General features: G+C 48.4%; 1 protein-coding gene across 1 annotated transcript in view; it reads left to right on the top strand.

The window, feature by feature from the left end:
- Positions 1 to 24,114, top strand: part of EPG5 (ectopic P-granules 5 autophagy tethering factor) — a 2,517,217-nt gene that overhangs the window by 960,711 nt on the left and 1,532,392 nt on the right. Inside the window, exons 18-19 of the mRNA XM_069626898.1 lie at positions 14,543 to 14,687; positions 15,420 to 15,617. Coding sequence (XP_069482999.1) covers positions 14,543 to 14,687; positions 15,420 to 15,617 — 343 coding nt within the window. The remainder of the gene's footprint in view (positions 1 to 14,542; positions 14,688 to 15,419; positions 15,618 to 24,114) is intronic.

The raw sequence follows: 24,114 nt of genomic DNA, 5'->3' as shown, positions 1-24,114 counted from the left end.
GAGGGGTCAATGTGAGCAGTAGGGGAGTTACACAGAGATTCAGTGACAAGTATTCAAATAAACTCTTAAACACAAGGTTTCCTGATTAAACAATTATTATTTTATTTAACAGTCAGTTTGAGTAAGCCTTCTTCAGAAGGGGCAATATAATAGTAACACACAAATACACTCCAAAATACACACTTAGTTTCTCTAAATCAGCGAATACCCATTTGGGATGGCACACAGACACTTCCTACAGCCTCAGGTAATTTAAATCGCTAGGCCACTGTGGACATCAATATATCACTGTAGCATTTAGGACAATACTTAGAAGTGTGTCAGAGAAAAAGGTTATTAGAACAAAACAAGAGATCTCACAAATATTCTGAAGCAGGTAAGAACTTTTGGTAACCCCCAATGTAAAGTAAGTTAACCCCTTCCTGGGAGGAAGACCAAAAACACAAGAAGTGTCATTCAGGGAGCCAGGCCAGGCCGAAGTCAATTGGGCAAACATCTAGGTGAGCTGAAGCAATTCTTGCTGGTAGGTAAAAGTCTTGCACAATGTTTTAGAAGTCTTTGTAGAAAAGAAGAAATCAAAGCAGGGCCACAAGCTGATTAGGCTTGTGAGGTATAGAAGCTGTTAGCAACTCTACAGAAGCAACCAAGACAGGTCTCAACATAGAACAAGTGAGGGTGCCCAACAAGAGGTAACTTCTCTTAGATTTTACAGTAACTTTGGTTAGAAGAAAAACAGTTCCAGCTAGCTTCTGTTCCTGTGCAGCTCATCAGATCCTGTGTTCGTGGGGACACAAGGGAGGACATCTGGAGGCGCCCTGTTCAGAAAGAGACAAAGACTGGCACTCTTGTTCTGGTTCCTGAACAAGGACAGTGTCCGGTGATCCATCCTAGATCTGAATCTTTATTTTGAACCAGTACCTGCGCAAGAGCGCCATAAAGTGCAGGTCTGGTTGGTATTCCTGGATCTCTTCTGTGTGCAACTCCAACCCAGGCACAAGAAACACCTAAGATTTGTAGTAGGAACTGCCCATTACCGATTCATGGTTATGGCTTAACAGCCTTTCTTAGGCACTCAGGATCTTCACCAAGGTAGCTGCTTGCCTCAGGATTGAAAGAATACCGGTCTTCAACCTTACCTGGACAACTGGCTTGTCCAAGGGCGCTCTCCAGATCAGTCATCAGCACACCTAATATTTGTGCAACCTATTACTGAACTTTAGTAGGGCCTGTGTTTTGGCGGTATTGTCCTGTGATTGAATGTGGGATCTTTCCTAGTATCCCCCCTCTATGCATAGATCCTATTTGTTTTGAGGCTTCTGCGTATGTCTGCACAGTCTTAATGGCACTTTTAAGTGTGGGCTTGGTGAGAACACTGCCCTCTGTAAAAAGGGGAGTAATCCATTGACTAGTTGTTCTAATACCGGGGTCTCCTTCACTTCAGCTAAGGTCTTCCTACCAAGCCATTGTGACAAAGTGCTTTGAACTCTGGCTCCCAACTCAAGTGGTGTTTCATTTTGGCCCAACTTAATTTCCCTACATTTTTCTCGATAACAATTATAGTTTTGCCCACACGGCGTAGTAGGGAGTGGTCCCAAGGCAGATGAGGGTCGGGATCGATGCTGTAACTTTAATTTCCATGTTCCAGTGGACCTGCCTAGCTAATCCCTCAAAATTCAAGAGCATTTTTCCGAGATCCACTCAATCTTGAGAAGGCTGCAGGATACCACAGGATTCCATTTGGGAGAATGGGTCTCTGTTGTCCAAACATTTTTTCTACACCCTCTTGGTGCCTTAGGTCTGCTTCTATTTGGTGATAGACAAGGTGTTCTAACAAAGCTTCTAGGGGATTCATGTTTACTCTCAGGGTTATTGGATCAGATAGATTGGGGACTTCTTGTTCTCCTTCAGACATTGTGTCCCTAGATCTTTCTGAAGTAGCTTCTTTCCAATCTCCTGAGCTAACCTCGTCTTCACGGTCCCCCTCGGACCGGTCAGATGCTTTGCTGGGGGTCTTGTGGCACTGACAATTGTATTTTGACTTCTCTCCCTGGGTCGGTTATCCTTCCCTTTGTTGGTTAAGATCTGTCCCAGTAGGAGATGTTTTAAGGTCTTTGTCTATGAGTTTGTCTGAGTTCCCTGGGACCGATGTATCTTCCAAATATTCTAACAGAGGGGAGTTCTGCTTTTCGGGTCTGGAATCTCGAGAGGTTCCTGATGTCGTCTGCCACCCTACTGGGTCATCGGACTCTCCCTTGTCTCTTGCCTCTAGGTATTCGGAGGTGTCTGAACCAATGGAAGGAGAGTCGGTACCCTCTAAGGAAGGGGTTTCTGGTGTATATTTTTTTTACATCTTCAGACCCATTGTTAATCTTGGAGCTACTGGCAAGGAGGAGTTAAAAGCTGTTTTATCAGCCATTGGATCAAAAGGTTAGGTAATGTTATTTTTGGCCAATACGAATTAGGAAATGCTTCCTTTGAGGAAATACTCATAATACGGGGTCCCTTAGTTTGTGGCAGCCAAGTCAGAGTCCACTCCTGATGCCAGATGTAAGGGTGCAGATGGAGGAGGCTGACCCACAGATGACATGGTTGTTGGCATACACTGTTATTAGTAATGAAAATAAAAGGAAAATCTAACATTCCCTAACTCTAAGAGGGGTTTCCCTACTTCAACTAAAAGTGCTAATGGATCCGTCAGGATCTCGTCGTAACTAAAGAGTACACCGCCCTATGTCAAAACCCTACCTCTGTCTCTCACACTAATAGCTAAACTAAAGAAGTACTTGATTGTCTTGGTCCAGAAGAATGGCTCCTTTCTTCTGGACAGTGGATCACAGTTCTCGTTCTTGGTGGGATCTTTACCTGAAGGAATTACTGCCTTCCCCAGGTTTCAATCCCTTTCCAAGCCACAAAACTTAGTTTCAGGTTTTAATGCCAAAAAGCAGTAAAGGTTTTCATTCAAATACAAAAGGTAAAGTTCCAGTTCAAACATCAACATTCCTTATTGCCTAAAGTTGCTCCTTCTCTATTGGGTTCCTGGAGAATGCCTCTCTTCTCCAGGTTTCTTGACACAAAGCCAGGGGGAATGGCTCCCTTCCCCTTTCCTTTCTTGGCTTTGCTCACACACTCTCTTGGCGTCTACTTTCATGGTTCACAACACCAGGGGGAATGACTCCCTTCCTCTGGCCTTTCTCAGGCTTTTTTGTTTTAAATCACAGTTCACAATGCTAGTGGGAGTGTACCAAATGTCTTCCTTCCCCTGGCCTGCCTCATATTCACTGGTTGATGTGAGTCCCAGACCCGTATCACAGTTCCTTTAGTGATTTGTTTTGGAAGACCTGGTTCACTACCCTGCCAGGTACTATTGTTTAGAGTATCCCTCTGTTTTATATATGGGTCCCTGATCCTTGGTTTGAGGTTTCCTTGGTCCACTTTTTTGTCCCTGACAGCCCATGTACCTTTTGGGCCTCTGTTGTTCCTCATTTGGCGTTCTTGGGCACTTCTGACCTCCAAGTTAGCTTCTCTCACTCTCTCGCTGCTTCCGCGGCACTTGTAGCCGCTCTGCAGTGTTTCATTCTGGGTGGGCTGCACATTTGCACGCGTCTTCAATGTCTGGCTGCTTCCTGCGTCAGGACTCTCGTTACCCCTGCTCTCCAGTCGGCCTGTGCATGGCGGACTGGATAGGAACGTCTCGCTTCCTCTTCTCCTGTCCCTGATAACCTCTTTCTCTCCGCGCTTGACATTCGCTCAGCTCGCGGTTCTTATTGAGAGGGTCTGACAAATGGGTAAATCCTTTCTTTCTCTTTATTTTGAATGAGCGATGACCACTGGAATGCTCATTCAAGTTCTTAGGCGTACTGTTCATGGCTCTGCACCACCTCCTTCTCTCAGTACCGGTCAAGGAGACCTTCATTAAATCATCCCTGCTCTCCCTGGTCTCAGTATCTGTCAAGGAGATCTTCATTAAGTCATCCCTACTCTTCCTTGTCTCAGTAACTGTAGGGTGTTCAGTTTCGCATATATACATGCAAGTGTATGGTGTGAAAGTGAGGGATAATAAGGTGGGCCTCATGGATTGAGGGTGGGTAAAGGAAGTGAGTGGAGGGTGAGGAGTGTTGTACAGCATTCTCCCTAGATGTTTGTCCTTTTCCCTAGAGGGGGAGCACCCTCCTCATGAGATCCTCCCGCTGAGTAACACCTCCAGCGGGACTATCAGGTAGAGGCCTCACCTCCCTGACCCCATGGGAAAGCGATCCCCCCCATGCCGAGAAGTGACGACATCTACGGATTTGTCCCAGTGGTCTTGGACGCCAGCCTCAGCAGGGTATTCCCTCCTGTGTATTGGTTCGCAAAAATACTTAAAATGGGTATTCAGTGTCCTTCAGTCCAGGAGCCTTGTTTCGGCTTCCACCTTTTGAGATTCATGGCCTCCTGCAGTCAGGTGGTGCTGGAGGCTCAGTTACAGATGAGGTCATTCCAGTGTCTGTGGTCCGAGTTCCAGGATAACATGTTGGACCGGTTGCAAGTAATGAAGAGGGATTGTGGAGATTGCCTGTGGTGGGCCCTACGAGACAACTTGCTGAGGGGGACATTGCTTCAGTAACCTTGTCCCCAACTTACTGTAGTCACTGATACGTCACTGAAGGGCTCGGGCGCTCATCTGCTCCATCTGACTTTGAGCAGTCTTTGGTCCCCAACAGAAGCTCGGGAACACATACATTTTCCAAAGCTGTAGTCTTTCAGGCTGGCCTTGGTTGCCTTCCCCGCGTCTGTAAGCGGCAAATGTGTGTTAGTCCAACAGACAATATGGTGGGCATGCACTTCCTCGACAAAGAGGGTGATGTGGGGGTCATTGCCGAGAATCAATGGGACGGTGGTTCTGGGCTCATCTTGATGGACTCATAACGTCATTGTGGATGGTCTGAGCAGACATACTAATGGGAGCTCTGACAGAATGTTCTGGAACAGATCTTCACCCTTTGAGGAAACTCCTTAAGTGGACCTCTTCACTTCCTTTGTAAACAGGAAGTGCACTTTTTTCTGTTCCGGGGACATTTTCCCACTGTGAGCTTTGGGGGATTCATTGGTTGTCGAATGGCACTTCAATGTTCTCTATGCATTTCACAGATCCCTGTCATTCTACTAATACTGAGGCGATTGCGTCTTACGACATTGTGAGGAACCTGAGGGCGTCCTCACTTCTTTTCCCCCTGTGTCCTCCTCTCGGGTGGCCAGGGAAAGGCCATTGCTTTTGGATCCTGACCCTGGGGGTGGATATGTGAGGGAGCATCACCTGGGTGGAGGGAACTTGGGTAGTGGGGAGAAGCATGGTGTCCCCCATTTCCTTTTCATAATATACCCTCTATCCCTCAAGGCTTTGTAGCCTTGTCAGCCCTTTTCCTGTTTGTCCCTCCAAACTTTCCCCAAGAAACACCAGCCCAACACCGGGACGAGGAAGAGATTAACTAGGAAGACACATCCTCATTTTATTGTGACAAACACATATCCGCCTCATTTTGTTAACAGACACATATCAGCCTCAGCTGTGTAGTGGGACGAGGAGGAGGACAACACGAGTAAGGCAACACTACTGTTCCAATGGTGAGCGTTCAAGTCTTTTCTGGAATCATCATGGTAAAAGGAACTTTAAAAGCAGACATCCTTTTGGAAATGGTCAGCTGTGCAGGCAGAGGCAGCAGCTGGGAAAGCAACTCCGGATCAGCGGTGTGGCAAGCAGAGTGCTCGAGACCCATTCACAGATGTAGCAGGAAGCAAAGCTAAGTAATGCTGGGGGCCGATAGCAGACCGTGAGAGGGAGACCAACGTGACCGAGCAAAGCAGTCGCAAGAATCCTGAACTGCAGGTGGAGCATCGCTGGGGGAGCAACGCCACAAAGAGCTGCTGGGAGAGGAAGCGAGGTACCGCACAGGAAGGAAAGAACCCGTGGCGTCAGACCTCGCAACGCTGCAAGCTCCGACCGATGAGTGTGGGAAACAACGGGCTGGCAAGTGAATATGCAATAAATATTGTTTTGAATACTGAACGAAATGAAAACCATTATAAGTACTTTTTGAATACCGAACAGAGCAATTATAAGGACCTTTCAATACCGAATGAACTGAATGTCATAATTACTTTTGAATGCCGAATAAAGTAAAGCAAGTTTTGAGTACCCGTGAGTGGAGTGAAAGAAAGGTGGTGAATTTGGTTGAAACCACAAACTGTATTATCTGAGACGCAAGCATTGTCCAGAGTTATAACAAAAATTGTTTGGTATGAGAAACCAAGTATTGCCCAAAATCAAAAAAGAGTCCAAGAAACTGCCTGTTGAGGAAACCTGCATTGGCAAGAGCCAGAAGAATACAGGAAAGTGTAACAAGTGCAGGCTGGCCAACGAAGCCTCGAACAGTGTCAGGAGAGTGTGACAGAGGTGAATAAACCAAGATTCACTGTCAAATTGAAGCAGTGGCATACACATACGCCCCGTCCCCATTCCTCCATCCTTGTGGGCGTCCCCCAACATTGGGATGGTAACAGAACCTTTGGCAGCGAAAAAATTAGCTTCCCCTTTAAATTTAGTACAGCGTTGCCTCAGGTGAGGGAAAGCCCAGCTGAGACCCCACCCTCCAGCGCCTCACCTCATCCCTTTTTCCACCCGGATGGTGTTGGACCTGGCAGCCAACGCAGATTTTTTAAGCTTTACGCTTGGTCGCTATTTGAATTTTGTATTCTACTTTAACTTCCCTTCAATGCCTCGCCTCCCCTAGCGCATGTCGTCCTCAGGAGGCTTCACGAGATGAGCCTCCTGCGACCACTTGTTCCTGGCTTTGGACCCCCATGCACTCTGTCTCAAGTGTTTGGGGCCGGCCAGCACTGGGACCCATGTGCGGCATGCAGTGTGCTCGGTCACAATGCGGCTCTCAAGCTGAGGGGCTCAGGGGCCCTACCAGGCTGTCCTCAGAAGGGCAATCAGGGTCGTCCTCTACTTCTACCCCAGGGGGTAAGGGATTGCCGAGTGACACCTCCAAGAGTCTGTTTTTGGCATGATCGAGCATTGCTATCGGGACAAGTACTGAGGGCGTCCAGCCTACCGGAGCTCGCCCCAAGGTTGTGAGTTGGGGCATTTCAACTTCCGGCTGTCTGGCTAAGGACTCAGCGCCTACCAGAGTGATCGCCGAGTTCGATGCCTCTGGTTCGGGTGCGAGACCCAAGCTCTATCCTCTCACGTCTGAGGCCTCTCTTGGCTCAGGGACTTCGCGCCATGCCGCCCAGAGCGTGGCGCAAGGCTTCAAAATGGCAGAGCGGCATGTGGCGGAGCATGCCAGACAGGCAGCGATCTTTGATCCTGCCCAGAGCCCGCCTGTCCTTTCGCCCATCGAATGGGCCTTGCAGGATTATCCCAGGCCCCTTCCCTCTGGAAACGGCAGTGGATCCCTACCGTTCAGGATTTTGGTCTCCTCAGGGATACATACATCTTCCCAACACAGCCGTACAGCTACACGCACCAGGCATCACGGTCGTTTGACCAGGAGCAGAGGCCCAGTGCCTCGCAGGGTCAGGCTCCCAGGGACCCGGCGACATGTGAGGACCGATTCTTCGAGTGATTCCTATTCATCATACGTTGCCCTCAGATGAAGGGGCTCCTGAAGGACATTGTGAATGAGGTAATCCCGCAGGTGGCGCCTTCCCGCCCCCCCCTCCTCCGGCGTACTCCTCCTGTGCTCCTGGTTCCGGTGCCTGTCCCTCCAGCGATTCAAGCTCCTCCGGTCGTTCTGACCTCTCCACCTCATCCTGTACTACCAATGCCTCCCCCTCAACAGCTGCTGGACCTGTCTGCAGCTCCGGACCTAGTGGGGACCCCGCTGGCACCTGTGTCCCAGGGCCCCCGGATTCCCCTCTATCTGTGAAAAAGTGGGAGGAAGGTAAGCATGATGAAGCCCAGGATGATGAACCCTTGGAATCTGTTAAGGCATTTTATGACTGCCTTTAGGGCCTGGTGGAGTTCTTGGGGGGGGGGGGGGATCCCTCTGCCCGTGGATGCACCTCAGGAGTTGGGTGTGTTAGCAAAGGTCTTGGGGAAACGCTCCACAACCCTGTCTGGCATACCCCTCCAGAAGGATGTCCTGCAGGTGGCGTATAAGGTCTGGGAGAAGCCCAGGACCAACGCCCAGATGAACAAAAAGTTAGACACCAGGTTTATGGTGACAGACGGGGAGCCAATCCTCCTTGCCTCTCAGCCTCATTCCTCTGTGGTGGCTGCGGCCTCCTTGTATTCTAAACCATCGTCTTCCTCCATGGGAACCCCCTCCAGTTGCCTCTCCAAGAAGGACAAAGTCCTTGAGTCCTTTGGGAAAGAACTGTTACTCCATCTCAGGACCTCATCTGTGGCAGGCCAGCGCAGATGCCCTTTGGCTGCGGCTATCCAGAAGCTGTGGCGGGAGCTTGGGAATTTCTGCCGGACCTCCCTTCAGACAAGCAAGCCTCCTTAAAGGCCGGTCTGGCAGATGCCCGGGCCATTGCGCATGACCTCATGGAGTCCTCATTGCCCACATCGACACAGTCAGCAGAGGGCTGTGCCTTTGGGTCGAGATGAGAAGGACAGCGTGGTACACCACTAAGTTTCCATCTGACGTACAGGAGCGGACCCTGGATCTGCCCTTTGTGGGGGTGTACCATTTTAATACCTCGACCGATGACGAACAGATAAAGAAGAAAACCTCCACTCAAACCACCAAGTCCTTGGCCATCCTGACGAAACCAGGTCAGAAATCTTTCCCTCAGTCCCAGGGCAGGACTGAGTTCAAGGCTGCGCTTTCTCTGGCTTCAAGGGTTCTGGGACCGTGGTACACGGAGGCCTGACAAGTCGCCCCGTGACAACTGGAGGAAGCAGCAGAGGATGTTGCATGGATTTCTCTGCTCCCCCTCCTCTGCGCCCGCCTCTTCACACCAAAAAGCAGTGACGTCAACGTCGGGGAACACGGCTCGCCTGTGGGGGGGGCCATTTGGCTCTGTTCCAGGACACCTGGAAGAGTCTTTTCAGCAACCCGTGCATCCTATCCGTAGTCTCCAAAGTTGATGAACGCAGTGGCGGGCCTTCTCCGCTTTTAGGGCCATCATCTATACCCTTACTTGGAAGACTGGCTAGTGAGGGCGGGGTCACCCGAAGGGGTGGTGCACTCCTGCCAAAGATTGGCAGATATTCTTCATCAGCTGTGGTTCTCCCTCAATCAGAGGAAGTCACAGTTGTGCCCGTCTCAGGAACTGGTCTTCTTACGAGTGCGCTGGAACACAATAGTTCAGCGGGTGTTCCCTACGCCCGAGAGGCTTTTGTCCCTCCGCAAGGCGGTGGGGCACTTTCTGCCATCTCAACCTCCTCGGCATGGTGGTGCCAGCACATTCTGGGCCCGATAGACTCCTGCATGCTCACTGTGCTGCACGCTCGCCTCAGCTCCACCTGGCGGCCAATTGGGATCAGGAGTCTGAGCCTCATTCGGACAGGAACCATATACCACTGCTCCTGCTTCCCGATCTTCAATGGTGGCTGATGGAGGGCAATGTTTCAGTGGAAGCCCCCTTTAGCTGACTGCAGCCCACCCAAGTGGTGATGACTGACTCCTCCCTTTCGGGCTAGGGGGCTACTCTGGAGGGCTCTGCGATTCATGGAGCATAGTCCACTCGCTCTTGCCTCCCCTCATGGACAGGTCAGTCCTGGTCAGGGTGGACAATTCTACTACAATGTTTTGCCTGAACAAGCAGGGTGGCACCCATTCCCCCACCCTCACCCTATCTGCATGGAGATGTTTGAATCTGTATTGGTTTTTTTTGGACCTGGACTTGTTCACATCTCCCCTGAATACCAAGTGCCCCCAGTCACTGGGAGACTCCTTCCACATCTGTTGGCACGGCTGCAGGTGTTGTGTTCCCACCCACCCCTCTGCTCCAACTGACCCATCTTGGTTGCCCCCCACTGGCCTTCTAGACCCTGGATTTCGGATCTGCTGCATTTGTGCTTCTAGGGTCCTGTCCATTTTCTGATCCCCAGCCGTGGCTTCCTGACGCAGCAGGGCGGGGCAGTGGAACATCCAGACCCAGCCAGGCTGTCGCTGGTGTCCTGTCTCCTGACCAGCTGAGGCTTCAGCATGCTCAATTTTCCGATGACATCTGGGACATCGGCAGGCCAGGAGGCCCTCGTTGTCATGATGCCTACCCCCGGGAAACCAGACCAGGTCCAGCAACCCCGGAAGCAGGCATCAAGTTATTTTGAGCAAGCCCAAAAGCCCCTGCTAGGGGCTGTTTGGGTGCGGTCCTGGCACCTGTGGCTCATATGGAGAGTCAGTCCTGGCACCTATGGCGCCAGACTCATAGAGTAGAACCTGATGCAGACCATGCTGCAAGCTTACCTGGTGCAGACCATGCTGCAGAGCTCCAAGCCAAATGAGGCTTGGAAGGGACTATTTTACCTAGGGACTATTTTTTTACTCGGGTGGGGCTGGGGAAGAATACTTACCTGGGACTACTTTGGAGGCTATTTAAACCACGCCCGATGAGCAGCTCAAGCTTCGCGTTATTCTGCTTATCGCTCACCGTGTCTGCAAGTCTGCATCCAGTCTTCTGCCACGCACGCCTCGAGTCTGCAGCTCCTAGAAAAAGGGAGGAACAGAAGGAGAAAGGTTAGAATAAGAGCAAACCTTCGATCCTTACCTGAATTCCGGGCCCACCGCACCGTTGAGCTTGAAGAAAGAAGCATTTGCGCGTGCCGCCTCGCCTGCTGCAGCGCCGCGCTGAACTCACCGGCCTTCGCAGCATCCTCATGATCCACCGCATCCTTCTGCACGTTCCCGCCGCATTCTGGCACCTAAGGGGAACACAAGAACAGCAAAGGTGAGCCAAGGAAATAAACAGAGGCAATAGTAACTACCCCCATAGACTTACCTGATTACCGCTGGGGGTACTATTCCTCTTCACGGGTCGGCGCAGTCTCCATTGCATCCTCGCCGCACCCCGGCCCCTAAGGGGAACAAAAGGACGACAAGGTGAGACAACGGGACAAATAAGGAGAACTCTTCTTACCGCAATAGACTTACCTGATTTTTCCGCCGGAGGCATGATTCCCCGAACTTAATATTTTCTCGCCACACCTGAATAAGGAAACAAACAGCTTACATTCTGGCCTTATTTTTATTGAACTGTGTAGGATAAGCCAAATGCTTACCTGAACTTCGTCAGCTACCACGAGGAACTCTTCGCTGGAGTCAAGCTGCAAACTGCAAGGAATCGGACAAGAGTGAAAGTCAGACATGTGAACTCTTACGAACTACATATTTTTTGGAGTCAATATTGTTCTGGAACTCACCAATTCCTTCGAGCCAGTGAAGCAACTGGTTATCAACGCGCCCCTGCGCTCAATGCAGGATGGAGAGCTCATCTTTTCAAACCATCAGGTGAGACTATAGAGGGGACATCAAAGGTGATCTGTGGGGAGAACAAGGGGGTGGGGGGGAAGTTACGCTCAACTCCATGGGTGGTTAATTCCCTTTCTCCATTTGCAGAAGAATATTCCTACGGGCCAAGCAAACGAAGCTAGGTGGGCCAGTCCAGTCCGTCATCTCGGCCCTACGCGTCACATTGGTGGAGACTGCAGCTGTCCAGTTCAGATCGACGCCTCTGTGGGAGCCAGGTGAGCGTAACACTCGTCTCGAACCCAGCATAAGAGCAAATGGATTAGGTTCTGTCATTCGGCTAGCAACAAGGGACTGCCCACTGTCCTCTGAATCATACTGGCATTTTCAGCACACCTGGCTCACTCTGGCGTTCAGTTGATATTTTCTGCTCCTATTTCGCGGCCTTTGGGGCTTACAAGAATTCCCCTGAGCATGTGTTTTTGGCATCCAACCCGGTGGTTAAGGCCCACCTTAAAGGGTTGTCGAGGCTTTTTCCTCCGGTGCATAGGCCACATCCGGTCTTGGACCTCGGTGTGGTTTTTGCAGCTTTGCAACGCAAGCCATTCAAGCCGATGGCCTCTGTGGACATCCGCTTGGTGACACTAAAGACAGTTTTATTGGTCGTGCTCACTTCTGCACGCAAACATTGTCTTCGTGCTAGCCCTTGACCACATTCCACGATGACAAGGTCATCTTGCGCACTTACCCAAACTTCTTGCCCAAGGTGGTTTCTCCATTTCATCTGAATCAGAAGATCTGCCTTTCGGTGTTCTTCCCGAACCCAAAGTCGGAGGTGGAAACATTCCTTGGATCTCAGGAGGGTCCTCAAGTTTTATCTCTTTGACAAAATCCTTCTGGAAATCCGAGGCTTTGTTTGTGACTTTTGGGGGTTCCTCCCCCAGCTCTTAGGCTTCCAAGTCTTCCATTGCTCGCTGAATAGTTCAAGCCATTTCGGAGGATTACACGACCATGGGAAAACCAGTTTCTGATGGAAATCCTGCCCATGCGGTCAGAGCTAAGGCCACGGCCATTGCGTCTTGGGACGTCATCTCCGTCAGCCTTCTGTAGGCACTACTCACTGGACACCAGCTCCAGGCGTGATGCAGAGTTTGGTCAGGCAGTTCTGAAGAACCTTTTTGATTTGTCCTAGATATGAGGCAGGTTATCACAGCTCCACCCTATGGTCTTCAGTGCAATCACGCACAAGTATGGAGGAAAGGGGAGGGGACGTATGAGTAATTAAAGTTACTCACCATAGTGACTAGAGTACTCATAGTTCATTGTCCCCTTTGCTCCATACGTCCCACTCACCTTCCCCCGCTAGTATGCCAAAGGCTAATATGTACTAAGAGTAGCCAGGTATGTATCTAGGCATCCAATGTGTTCAAAGGGGACTGCGGTGAGGCGTTGGAGGGCAGGGCCTCGGCTGGGCTTTCTGACGCCCCAGACCACGCCCCTGCGCACTGTACTAAATTTAAAGGGGTAGCTTGTTTATTCGCTGCCAAAGGTTCTGGTACCGTTCCCATGTTTTGGGACGCCAACAAGGATGAAGGAAAGGGGACTATGGACTATGAATACTCTAGTAACTTTAATTATTGTTGATGGGGAAGCAGCCAAGAAGGTGTATCGGTTGCATGACCTGTAATGGGTGGATTGTGTGGTCCAACAACTGTGCCTAGACATAGTGCCCCCTGTATGGAAAAGCCACTGAAAGTATCCATTAAGAACCTTGTATTTTGCAACAACCGCTTATGTGATTTTGACGTCCAGAAACAAAACAGAACTGCCTATGTGAACTGGTGAAAAGAACCAATATCAAAATATCTGGGAAGTGTCCCAAGGAACTTTGTTGTTTTTGAAAAGCTAGAAGATTTTTACTCTTGGGGAAGGGAGCACAGATGTCTTGTGAACTGTTTTGAACTTGGGGAAGCTGATAACAAGCCAAGAGCTGGAAGAATCTCTGAACTTTATTTTGAACACTACTCATTTTGATGCTGACACCCCTACACATTGTATAAAGTTAGGTAGGGAAATCCCTCCTTAACATAGGTTAGGTTAGGCCTTACTCCATCCTGCCTTTTAAGTTAATAAAACTTTTGTGAACAAAACTTGAAAATGTTGTCTGTGTCTACTCCATGATGCCTTCACAACATATGTTGGACTACTACAATAGCTTCACGGCACAGGGGAGGAGGTGGGGAAGTGGAGGATGGAAAGAGGAAGGCAAAGAGGGGAGGATCCTGTTTTGGACATATGCCAGGCTACTATGATGGCTTCACAGCACAAGTTTGCCAATCATTACTGGTTGGATTTGCTTTGGCTGAGCAGCCCTCTGGAGTTTTCTGGTGTACGCGTGGTGTTCTTTTTCTCACTCTCTTCCCTTTATGTACTGCTATGTGAGTCTACCAAAGATGGTGGGAGGAAGGAATCTTGGTGATGTTTTTTCTGATAGATGTTTCGACTACAGATTCCTTATCACCCTCCCAACCTGTCCCTCTTGGCGGATAGAACCTATTGTTCTGCAGTTCCTCGGCAGCTAAGTGCTAATGAAAAAATGGCGTAACTGAGGCATAGCCGCTCTATATATATGACGCCAACCTCATGTCCAGCCTGGGGCGCACTTCGTAGTCAAGCAGAGCCTTCCGTGGTTAAAAGGTTACTGAGGACAGCTGGAACTGGAGATAGAATATCAAGATGAGGAATCTATGGAAGGAACATCCATCAGAAAGAACCTTACTGAGAGGTAGTTCATTTGTTTTGTGTGTGTGTGTTGTGAAGATGTCTGGCATGATCAACACTAGGGATTATCATTGCTAAAATAGTTGAGCATTAAAGACACATTGTGTTGGAAGAGGTTGTAGCCCACTCTTGCAACTGGAGAAAACCATTGTCTCACATGGTACTTGAATGGGTCAAAAGTATGGAACCAGAAGGTACAAATACCGATCTTAAGGTTTCTTCCTTTTCATACCCACTTGCGTCTGCTTGCTTATGGCCATAATTAAATCAAAGTACTGAAAGGCCCAAGTAATTGCTATAAAGTAAATGGCTGAGAAGATTAAATATACAAAATATACAGTCTATTATTTTGTGCTCTTCAGGTTTTTAGCTTACATTCGTCAGTTCCTTCAACTTGATAGTGGTATCGCTCAAGGGGTGACTCAACAGGTGACACAGAAGGTTACTCAGCACTTTACAGGCATGAGTTATGGGGAGAACCTCAAGCTCTTGGACAGCATGATCCAGGTAAGAAATGTAAACCCTAACTCTACTTAGCTTTAAACACAGAAGAACGTTGGTGATCACAAAGGTTAGATACTGAATGATACAGGGATATCAAAAACGCACATTCTCTATATAAGTTTGGGAAATGTATTCTCTTTTATTATAACTGGCTTGTTTTTTTCTGTACCCTTGTTAATAATTACTTCAACATGATTTATGTTAAAATTCCTTTAAAATCGGAATCTCCTGTAAAAAGGATAATACTTTGAGATGCACCTAAATGACTAGTCTGGCTATTCAAAATGATATGTATAATGATAGCAAGTCTAGTGGGGGAGGGTTGTCTTGTCCTAATAAATACACTTCCGGTAGGACAGTCGTTCACAAACCTTCATTACAGCTACTTATGTTTTCCTTAGTGAAAGTGAATACCCCTGTTTCAACACTTAAGGAAACTGAAGATTATTTCAGTTTAGTGAAGTTCTTTTTTAGTATTTTCAATTATGCAGTCAAAGGCTTCACATGCAAAAAAGAGAAATTGCTTCTCAGGGTGCCACAGTATGCATACTGCATTGAGGAAACTTATTACATGTGTTTTGATCAGGGTGAAGTAGAACGCAATTCTCAGTTTGGATCTGGATTTTACTGGTTTACGTTTAGTGTTTTAGTTTACCTCCTTTTAAGGCATAATTGTTTTATTTGGCCAATTGATCAGTCTTGAAATTGGAGTTTTCTTTTTTATTCATTTGACAGACCCATGTATCCACTAGCAGTCTGCCCAATCATGTTGGTCCTGTTGCTGTGTTAGATTTCTGGGTGCAGCTGCTGACAAGTCAACCTCTTTGGCATAGAGAGAGAACAACCCTCTACTTGATGGATCAGATATGCAAGGCAGCATTTCGGAATATGCAAGAAGATAGTGTGCAGAAAATTCTTTATCAGCAGCATAAGGTAAAGGTTTTCACCAAACAATGGGGACATTTAAATTGTAATATTTCACCAGAATATGCCTTTCTGATGTAATGTTGTAACTCTCTAGCAACAAAAGCCTTTTAGTGGAACAGGAATAAGATAGAATGTCTTCTGTACATTTGTGCACAGATGCAACAGAGCCTCTGTGCCTGGATAATAGTAGCAGCTTCGTTGTTGTTTTCACACCCTTTTACAGTTATTTGTTCTGCCATGCTGTAGGTCTTTATTGCTCAATCTAACTTTCTACTATGTATTTTTTTCCCTACGTGAGATTAAATGAATGAGGTTTCCTTATTGGCTAGTTTTGCATACGAAAATAAAATAAAATCACATTGTAACTTTTACAGCATTTTTATTTTAATAGAAACACAGTGAGTCACTCCACCTCTTCATGTTCTAATGTTACATTTTACTCCTTTGTAAATATGTTTTGAATGGATTGTGTCCTCCCATGTATTCCTCATCTTTGATATACTCTAATATCCATCGTCGCCGACCTCGTGTCCCTTGAAGGCCTCCGTCCGTCTCGACTATTATGTCGTCGTTGGTTGAAAAAAAGGCATGCACCACGCCCGTAACCTCAGTTCAGTTTTTCCGCACAGCTGCTCGAAACGGTTCACTTGTCTTTGCCTGTATTCTTTGCTGCATAGTTTGAAAATGTTGTCTCAGTATGTCCCCCAAAAACGGGAGTCAAGAGAGGGGCCGATTGCGGTTCTAAAATGTCCATAACCGTTCGCATCGGGTATGTCTCTGTTGCTTGGGATCGGGCCCCTGTCATGATGCATGTCCCCAGTCTTCAGGGCCAAACCATCCTTCCCAAGTTGCAGGCTTCCATTGGGGCTTTAAAGACCACAAAACGTTATCAGAGGCTCTCCTGGAGCCAGTCTTGGCGGCTTTGGCACCAGGCTCATACTATTTGACCACATGGAATGAGGTTCCAGTGAACATGGGGGCACAAATAGCCCAGTCCTGAAGAACTGAGCTATGCAGTCTAGTTTCTAGGGTGTGGCTGGGCCTTGAACTACTTTACCTGGGACTACTTTACACCAGGCTCATACTGGGATATATAAACCACACCCAAAGAGCAGAACACGCTTCACGTTGCCAGCTCTGTTCCTGCTTACCTGGATTTCAGCCACACTCTGTTCTCCATCGGGAACCACGGACCATCAGCACCCGTCGAAAAAGGGAAAAACAAGAAGAAAAACCTTAGTTAAGTTCGTACCTGAGAGGGGGGGCGTGGCTACGAGAGCCATGTGAACAGTCGAGCTCTGAGAGAGCTCTGAGAGAGCTCCCGAGATCCGGCGTCCAATCTTGCATAAAAGTGCTTAAATATAAACACCGAGGCCCTGGAACCTCGCATACTGGCTGCGGAATAGCAGGTGCAGACACCCTGCAAAGTTCGAGCCCGAACGCTAGACGAGGATCGTCCTGTGGGCTTTGCCGGGCTGGCGTTCAGTGGGGCCGAGACCCCCAAAATGGCAGCCGAGGGGAGCTAACAAAGGCTCCAGAGGCCAGCACTGAAGGGGCTGCGCTACTGCGGCGGATGAGGAAGGTGGCGCGCGGCGACACGCCTTAGCCCTGGGATGCCCGCTGGAGCAGAGATGTGAGGAGCCCGATGCTCGGCGGGCGAGTGTGCCTTCATCGAACCCCATTCCGAGACACCTGAGAGGACTGAAGCAGAGGACGCATCCACCTCCGACGGCGGCGGGGAGACTGAGGTATTGGCCTCACTGGGCGCGAGGGGTCCGCGAGAGGACTAGCCAGACGCTCGCATCCCCGGGAGCCTGCCCCCGGAGTTATAACCAGCTATGGGACGCCTGAGGTCCCCAGCGCCCCGGAGCGACGCAGCGCGTTGTTGGCTGGGAGGCAGAGACGGCCTTGGCCCCCCCTCACGAGCTGAAGCTGCAGAGAGCTTCATGATGAATAACGCCTACGGAGTCACAACCCAGCTGTTTTTGTAATGCGGGCCCTGCACGGCCTGGATGGTAGTACCCAGTGTACGCGCATGACATGTGGCCTCAGTCTTAACAACGTGCTTTGTGCTACGCTGGAACGTTTGACCACGGGCGAGGCGCTGTGCTTCAAGGAGGGCATTGATGGCAGCATAGAGGTAGCATAGTGCCCCACCTGATCCAGGAGCTCGGATGCACTCTGTACTGGTGGATAAAAGGAGAGACCTCCCACCCCCCCAGTCTACGCCAGCAAATCACCAGGCGGAGGGTTACAGTATGCTCAAATGGCAATATTGGAGCCTGGGGGCATCTACGATGTGGCCTGCCGTTAAGGCAGATCTGATGTGAAACCTCGCATAATACCACAGTTGGGGGGTGAGGACGGAAGCTTGCTGTGGGGGCTGTGGTATATGCATAGTGGCAGTATAGTGACAGCACATCAATTTATAGGTTGTGAGCACGATGGGTGTGGGGGCCAAAAACCATTATTCTTGATCCCTTCATTCCTTTGGTTTGGTGGAGGGGGCCCCAAATATGTCCGTGCCCAGGGCCCCGGAGTAACACATAAGGAACGGGAAGTGCGTTTGTTGACCCGACTCAAATGGAACTGAAGGTCGAGAACTAAGTGGAAGGAATATACTTGCACGAACACGTGCAGAGACGTTTTTATGGGAGGGCAAAAGGGGCACTTGCCCAGGGCCCCCACCTGGGAGGGGGCCCCACATGACCAGCTGTTCAAAAGAAGAAAGATTCCATTGTTCATCATTATTAAATAGCACACACCAGGATATTTTATGGGATGCTGCTCAGGCTCTAAACCCATTGCCATTCTGTTTTGGCAAGTGCATTCTGCCTTGATCAATTCATCATGTATTGCTTTCTGTGTTCACTGTGGTATAAATAGTTTGTGTGTTCCTTATGGCACAACTCTGTAGCATTATTTCCTTCCTTATGTTGATCATGTGCAATAGGCAATGGTGAAATGCATATTGATAAATTGGGTGCCAGAATGGTTCAGAGGTTAGCTCAGTGTGTGAAGCACCCATTGCAGAGATATGTGGTCATATGCAAAATTAGAATATCACATTCCAGCAAGGCTGTCTGAGCCTTTCCTATGTCTGAAGTTTATAAATCTCCCTGCATATGTACTTGGTTTTGCAGAACAACATCTGCTATTGTCAGCAATGTTCCTATTACAGATGGGGGTTGCTATAAAAACTAACAAATCATTCGTATGGTGAAGGTCTAGAAATTGGTTTGTTCAGATGGGGTGTTATAAAACCCAGGCAATCGGCTCCAACGATGGCATAAATAGTCCAAGAGGTGAAAAAGTTTCCAAATTCAAGACTATGGAACGACCGCGTTCATGTTTGTATCCTGGATTTGCCAGCAGACGATACAGTGATCCTGATCAAATCATGTAATATATCTTACATTACTGTGCTGTCTTCTGTGTGGTTTGCCTTCTTGCCTGCTGCTGGTATCGTTTAGCCCATTACTTGATCTTTCTTCTTATGTAGGCCATTTGGGTGGAAGGGTTGGTAGACCAAATGGAGCGGACCATATGTTGCAGGCATCAGGCAAGCATATTTTAAGGTCTGCTTGTTTGACATAGAACACGGTTTGCTTTTTGGTAAAAGTCAAAGGTTTTTATGCACATTTATAAATGAAAATGTCACAAGCCATTGTTTTGGAAGTATTTAAAGTTCCAAATACAAAAGACAAACCCAGATTAAATGTGTAAAATCGCATCGATTGGTATGCTGGTTCTTATTTAGTTCCCTTGATGATGGAGAGAATGAAGCTAGAATCATTCCCATTTTGCATAACACCCTTCTATCATATTTTGTTTAAAAATTGTTATGTTTGGTAATGCGATTTGTGTACTTTCCAAGTCTGTTTTTAAAAAAAAAAAGTTAGATTGTTTTAGTTCATGGTAAGAACTGGAAAAGAAAGTGTTCAAATGCAGAAATTGCAGAGTTGGCACAAATACCAGATTCCCCCCTTCACCCCTTAAACAATGTGTGATCCTGGGCATCTCATTTAATCTTGTATTGCCGAACCTCTCAATATTGCCGGTCCCTAAACCTTTAAAAATTGTCAGCCCTTCCGAGTGATTTTCTTCTCATGGTATGATCTTCCTAAAAGCCTAATTCATGGTTTCACTGTGTCAATACTGAGCATATTCACATCACACACCACAGGCATTTGTTCCTTTGATATCTAATGGCAACACTATTTGAAAACCATATCCCACTTCTAATCTCAGTCTGTCTGGATAAAGACACCTTCCTGGTAGTTTCTAATCTGCCTCCACTATCCATGCTACGGTATGTGTAGCGTTCTCCTCCCTTCCAATTGGTGGTCTCTATCCATGCATGAGCACTTTTGCATTCTGCGAGGCAGCTAAATTCTCTGTCTATTATGGGTTACAAGTACATTTTACATACGGTCCTGCATTAATACTACATCTACCTTCCTGGATGTTAGTGATAAAAAGTATCCTGTATGTACTGGAACAGTAACTCCTTTGTAGACTGCTAATGTTGGTCTTCAAATGCTACTTGTTTATCATTCTGATTACAGCAAGAATGAGGAGGGCAAGGGACATACAGGGAGTAAACGTTCTTATTATGCTGCAAGACAGCACATCAATTTATAGGTTGTGAGCACGATGGGTGTGGGGGCCAAAAACCATTATTCTTGATCCCTTCATTCCTTTGGTTTGGTGGAGGGGGCCCCAAATATGTCCGTGCCCAGGGCCCCAAAAGTGCTTACGATGGCCCTGAACACGTGGGAGGACACAACCCACTCCCGGAGTAGAATAGGCAGTCTGAGTATACCCTTGAGGCGGCCCTGACACTTCAGGTGATCTAGTTTTCCCTGGCTGAGGACCACGTGTGATGGGGCCTGCCCATACGTTCCCGATGCATCACGATGTCCAGCAAATCTGTGAGACCAAAGGGCAAGCAACCCACACTTGATGACTATGCCAAAACACCAACAGGCGGTGAAGGAGCTGGGAGGAAAGACAGGGCCCCCGACAAGGGCTCGGACACTATGGGCAATAAGGAGGTACTGGCGGCAATTGCAGATCTGAAAGTGGCCTGGGAAACTAAACTGGGACTGGCTAGGAACGAACTGAAAGAGGAACTTGAGCTCAAATTTGGGGCAGTACAGGAGGAGGTGAATCTTCTCCGGCAAGATGTAAGGTCACTAGCGGACCGCACGGGTAACCTGGAAAAAGAGGTGGCCCCGAACTGTGCAGCCCATAAATTGGAACTCCATGCCCTAGTGCAACGAGTAGGCAATCTGGAGAGTTGGGCGGAGGAGGCGGAAGGACGCGCCCGACGAAACAACATTCGTATCGTTGGATTGCCGGAAGGTGCTGAGGGAATTAACCCACGGAATTCATTGAGTCAATGCTGTTGCAGGAGATATCTGGAGGGGCGCTGTCCCAGGGGTTCGCTGTGGAGAGGGCGCATAGGGCCCTGATGCGGAAGCCACCGCCGGGAAACCCTCCCAGGCTGGTGATAGCTAAGATCCTAAATTACCGTGACCGCAAAGAAATTCTTGAACACTTTCGGAAGGGTGGTACAATACAAAGAGGGTCGGCAAACATAACAGCGTACCCAGATTATACCTTGCAGGTGAAGCACCGTTGCATGAACTTTGGGTCTGTGAAAAGAAGATTGCAGGAAGCGGGCCACAAGTACATGTTGATCTACCCAGAAAAATTGAAGGTGTTCCACAAGAGCAGAACCTTGTTTTTCGAAACCCCGGAGGACGCCATGGGATGGTTGGATGCGCAGAGTTGCCCCAAGAACCGGGTATCCAGACAGAAGAAGGCGGAGATAAGTAACATGTGTCTGGGGCACCCAGGCTGCCGTAGCCCATGACAGTGGGACTTTAATATAGCACAGGATATAAAACATGTTGGGGAGTGTTTCCAGGACTATAGATATATGCATGATCCGTATGCACTAGAAACTTTGGGAGCTTCACGGAGCCGGCCCTCGCATCCCCAATACGAGAAGTTTAGTTAGGTCAGCGATAGTATGGTGACACCCTGCTGGGATCCTGGCCTAGGCGTTCCAAGGCAGGACCAAACGCGGGGGAGCCTGAGATCCAGGGATGGATCTGGGCACTTGTTGGGGTTAGGTGGGGAGGGGAGAGGGAAGGGGTTGTGTGCAGTGGTTTGTTGTAGTTGGGGAGTGTGTACAGTTGGGGTGCGAGCCTACACCCCGGGAAAACGATATGAGCCATGGGAGACCTTAAAATAGTAACTTGGAAAGTCAGGGGGCTCAACAGCTATTTGAAAAGAAACAAGGTTATGATGTTCCTGCGCAGGCAGAAAGTGGACGTAGCCTTGTTACAAGAAACTCATTTAACGCAGGAAAAACTGGAAGTGCTACGGAAGAAGTGGAAAGAGACGGTAGTAGGGGCAGCATACTCAGCCTACGCAAGGGGTAATTACATGGGTGGCCCCACATGTCCTGTTCCAGCTGTTGCATTCTGCAGCGGAGTCAGACAATAGGATGGTAGTTATGAAGGGGCTGGTGGAAAATAGAGAGATATGTATTGTAAATACTTATGCCCCGAATCAGGACACAGCTGCATACTTTAGAACCCTGTATGGTAAACTCAGTGGTAGTGTGGGGGGGCTGTGCTATGGGGGGGGTGATTTTAATTGTGTGTTAAACCCAAAAATAGATAGATCAGACACTAAGGTGGATAGACCCACTCCGGCTGCAAAGACATTGTAGTCATTATTGGCCGATTTTGGGTTGGATGATGCATGGAGGTCGTGCCATCCACAGGATAAACAATATTCACACTATGCGGCCCCTCAGGGTCTATATACAAGACTAGACTATGTGTTTGTCACACATGAACTAATGACTGAAATAACACATGCAGAATACAAAACAAGGGTCCTCTCAGACCACTCACCACTGTTGTTAGTGTGGCAATACCGACCCCCGAGGGGAAGGATACCCACATGGCGCCTGCGTGCAGAGGCGCTGAAAGACAACGTATTCAGGGAGGATATGCAAGAGGAAATAATAAGTTATTTTGAGATAAACACTGGCAGTGTTAAGACAGCGGGCACACTCTGGGAAGCCTTCAAGGTGGTGGTGAGGGGGATTGCCCTGGCTAAGCCTAGGGGACTGCGGAATGGTATCCTGACCGAGTTGTAGGAAGCTGAAAAGGAGCTAGAAAGGGTGTCGGAAAGGGGTAGCAATACCAAGGAAGACACGGAAATGGTACTTGGCCTGCAACAGAAATGTGCAGTATATTGGGAAAGATTATGCATCCTCAACTATAAAAAGTATATAGAGAGACAACACGCAGAAGGGGACAAACCAGGGAGAGTCCTGGCATGGCTATATAAAAATGAGACCCGTAGGCCCACAATTAGAATGATAGTGAAAGAAGATGGGAGCATAGCAGACACATGAGGGGGTTAATCAGGAATTTGTAGAGTATTATAGACACCTGTATGGGGATGAGGCAGGAAGCAACAGCGAAGAGATAGGAGATACATTGGAAGATATCGGACTACCCCAGATCAGTGCAGAGGAAAAGGAGGAGCTAGAGGCCCTGATCACCCTAAAGGAACTAGAAGAGGTAGTGAGGCAGCTGCCCACGTGCAAAACCCCAGAACTGATGGACTCCCAAGCGAATTCTATAAAGCATATAAAACGGAGGTACTCCCCCTGCTGCTGGAGATGCTTAACGAAGCATATGAAGCTGGGAAATTACTGGAATCCTTACGTAAAGCGATCATTATACCACTTCTCAAACCCAATAAGCCTGGTAGTGATTGTGGCTCTTACAGGCCCTTGTCAATGTTAAACCAAGACAGCAAAATTCTAACAGCGGTCTTGGCAAATAGACTGAAGAAGGTCATTGATAAGTTAATACATCCTGATCAGACAGGATATGTCCCGAATAGAAACATCTCAAATAACCTCAGGCGACTCCACTGAGTCATTGAACATGCTAACGGAGATGCAGGCGAGATGGCGATAGTATCATTAGATGCGATCAAGGCATTTGACTCGGTCAAATGGTCCTGGTTAACTGCGGCCCTAGCCAATTATGGTATGGGACCAGGATATCTCAAATGGGTCAAACTGTTATATAGCGCACCACTAGCTAGAGTGAAGACAGGAGCAGTAGTTTCTGCAAGATGGCAACTCAGTAGAGGTACCAGACAGGGATGCCCATGGTCCCCCATGCTGTATATCTTAGCCTTAAAATCCCTGGCGATTTATTTAAGGCAACAATATGATGCAATAGGTATTGTCGTTGGGGAGACCCCACATCTAATTTCATTGTATGCTGATGACATGTTACTGTATTTGCGCTACCCAGACGAGAACCTCCAATATATATTAGAAGTGATGAAGAGGTTTGCAGAACTATCAGGCATAGCTGTGAACCCAAGTAAGTCCTGTATGTTCCCGTTGGGTAGGCATAGAGGGCTCCCGTTAGAGCATTTGCCGATCGTACAG

Source organism: Ambystoma mexicanum, chromosome 6p (assembly GCF_040938575.1).
Source record: "Ambystoma mexicanum isolate Mex_15411 chromosome 6p, UKY_AmexF1_1, whole genome shotgun sequence".
NCBI classification, from domain to species: domain Eukaryota; kingdom Metazoa; phylum Chordata; class Amphibia; order Caudata; family Ambystomatidae; genus Ambystoma; species Ambystoma mexicanum.
The sequence above is the reverse complement of the archived record's forward strand: the minus strand, read 5'-3'. Positions and strand labels throughout refer to the sequence as shown.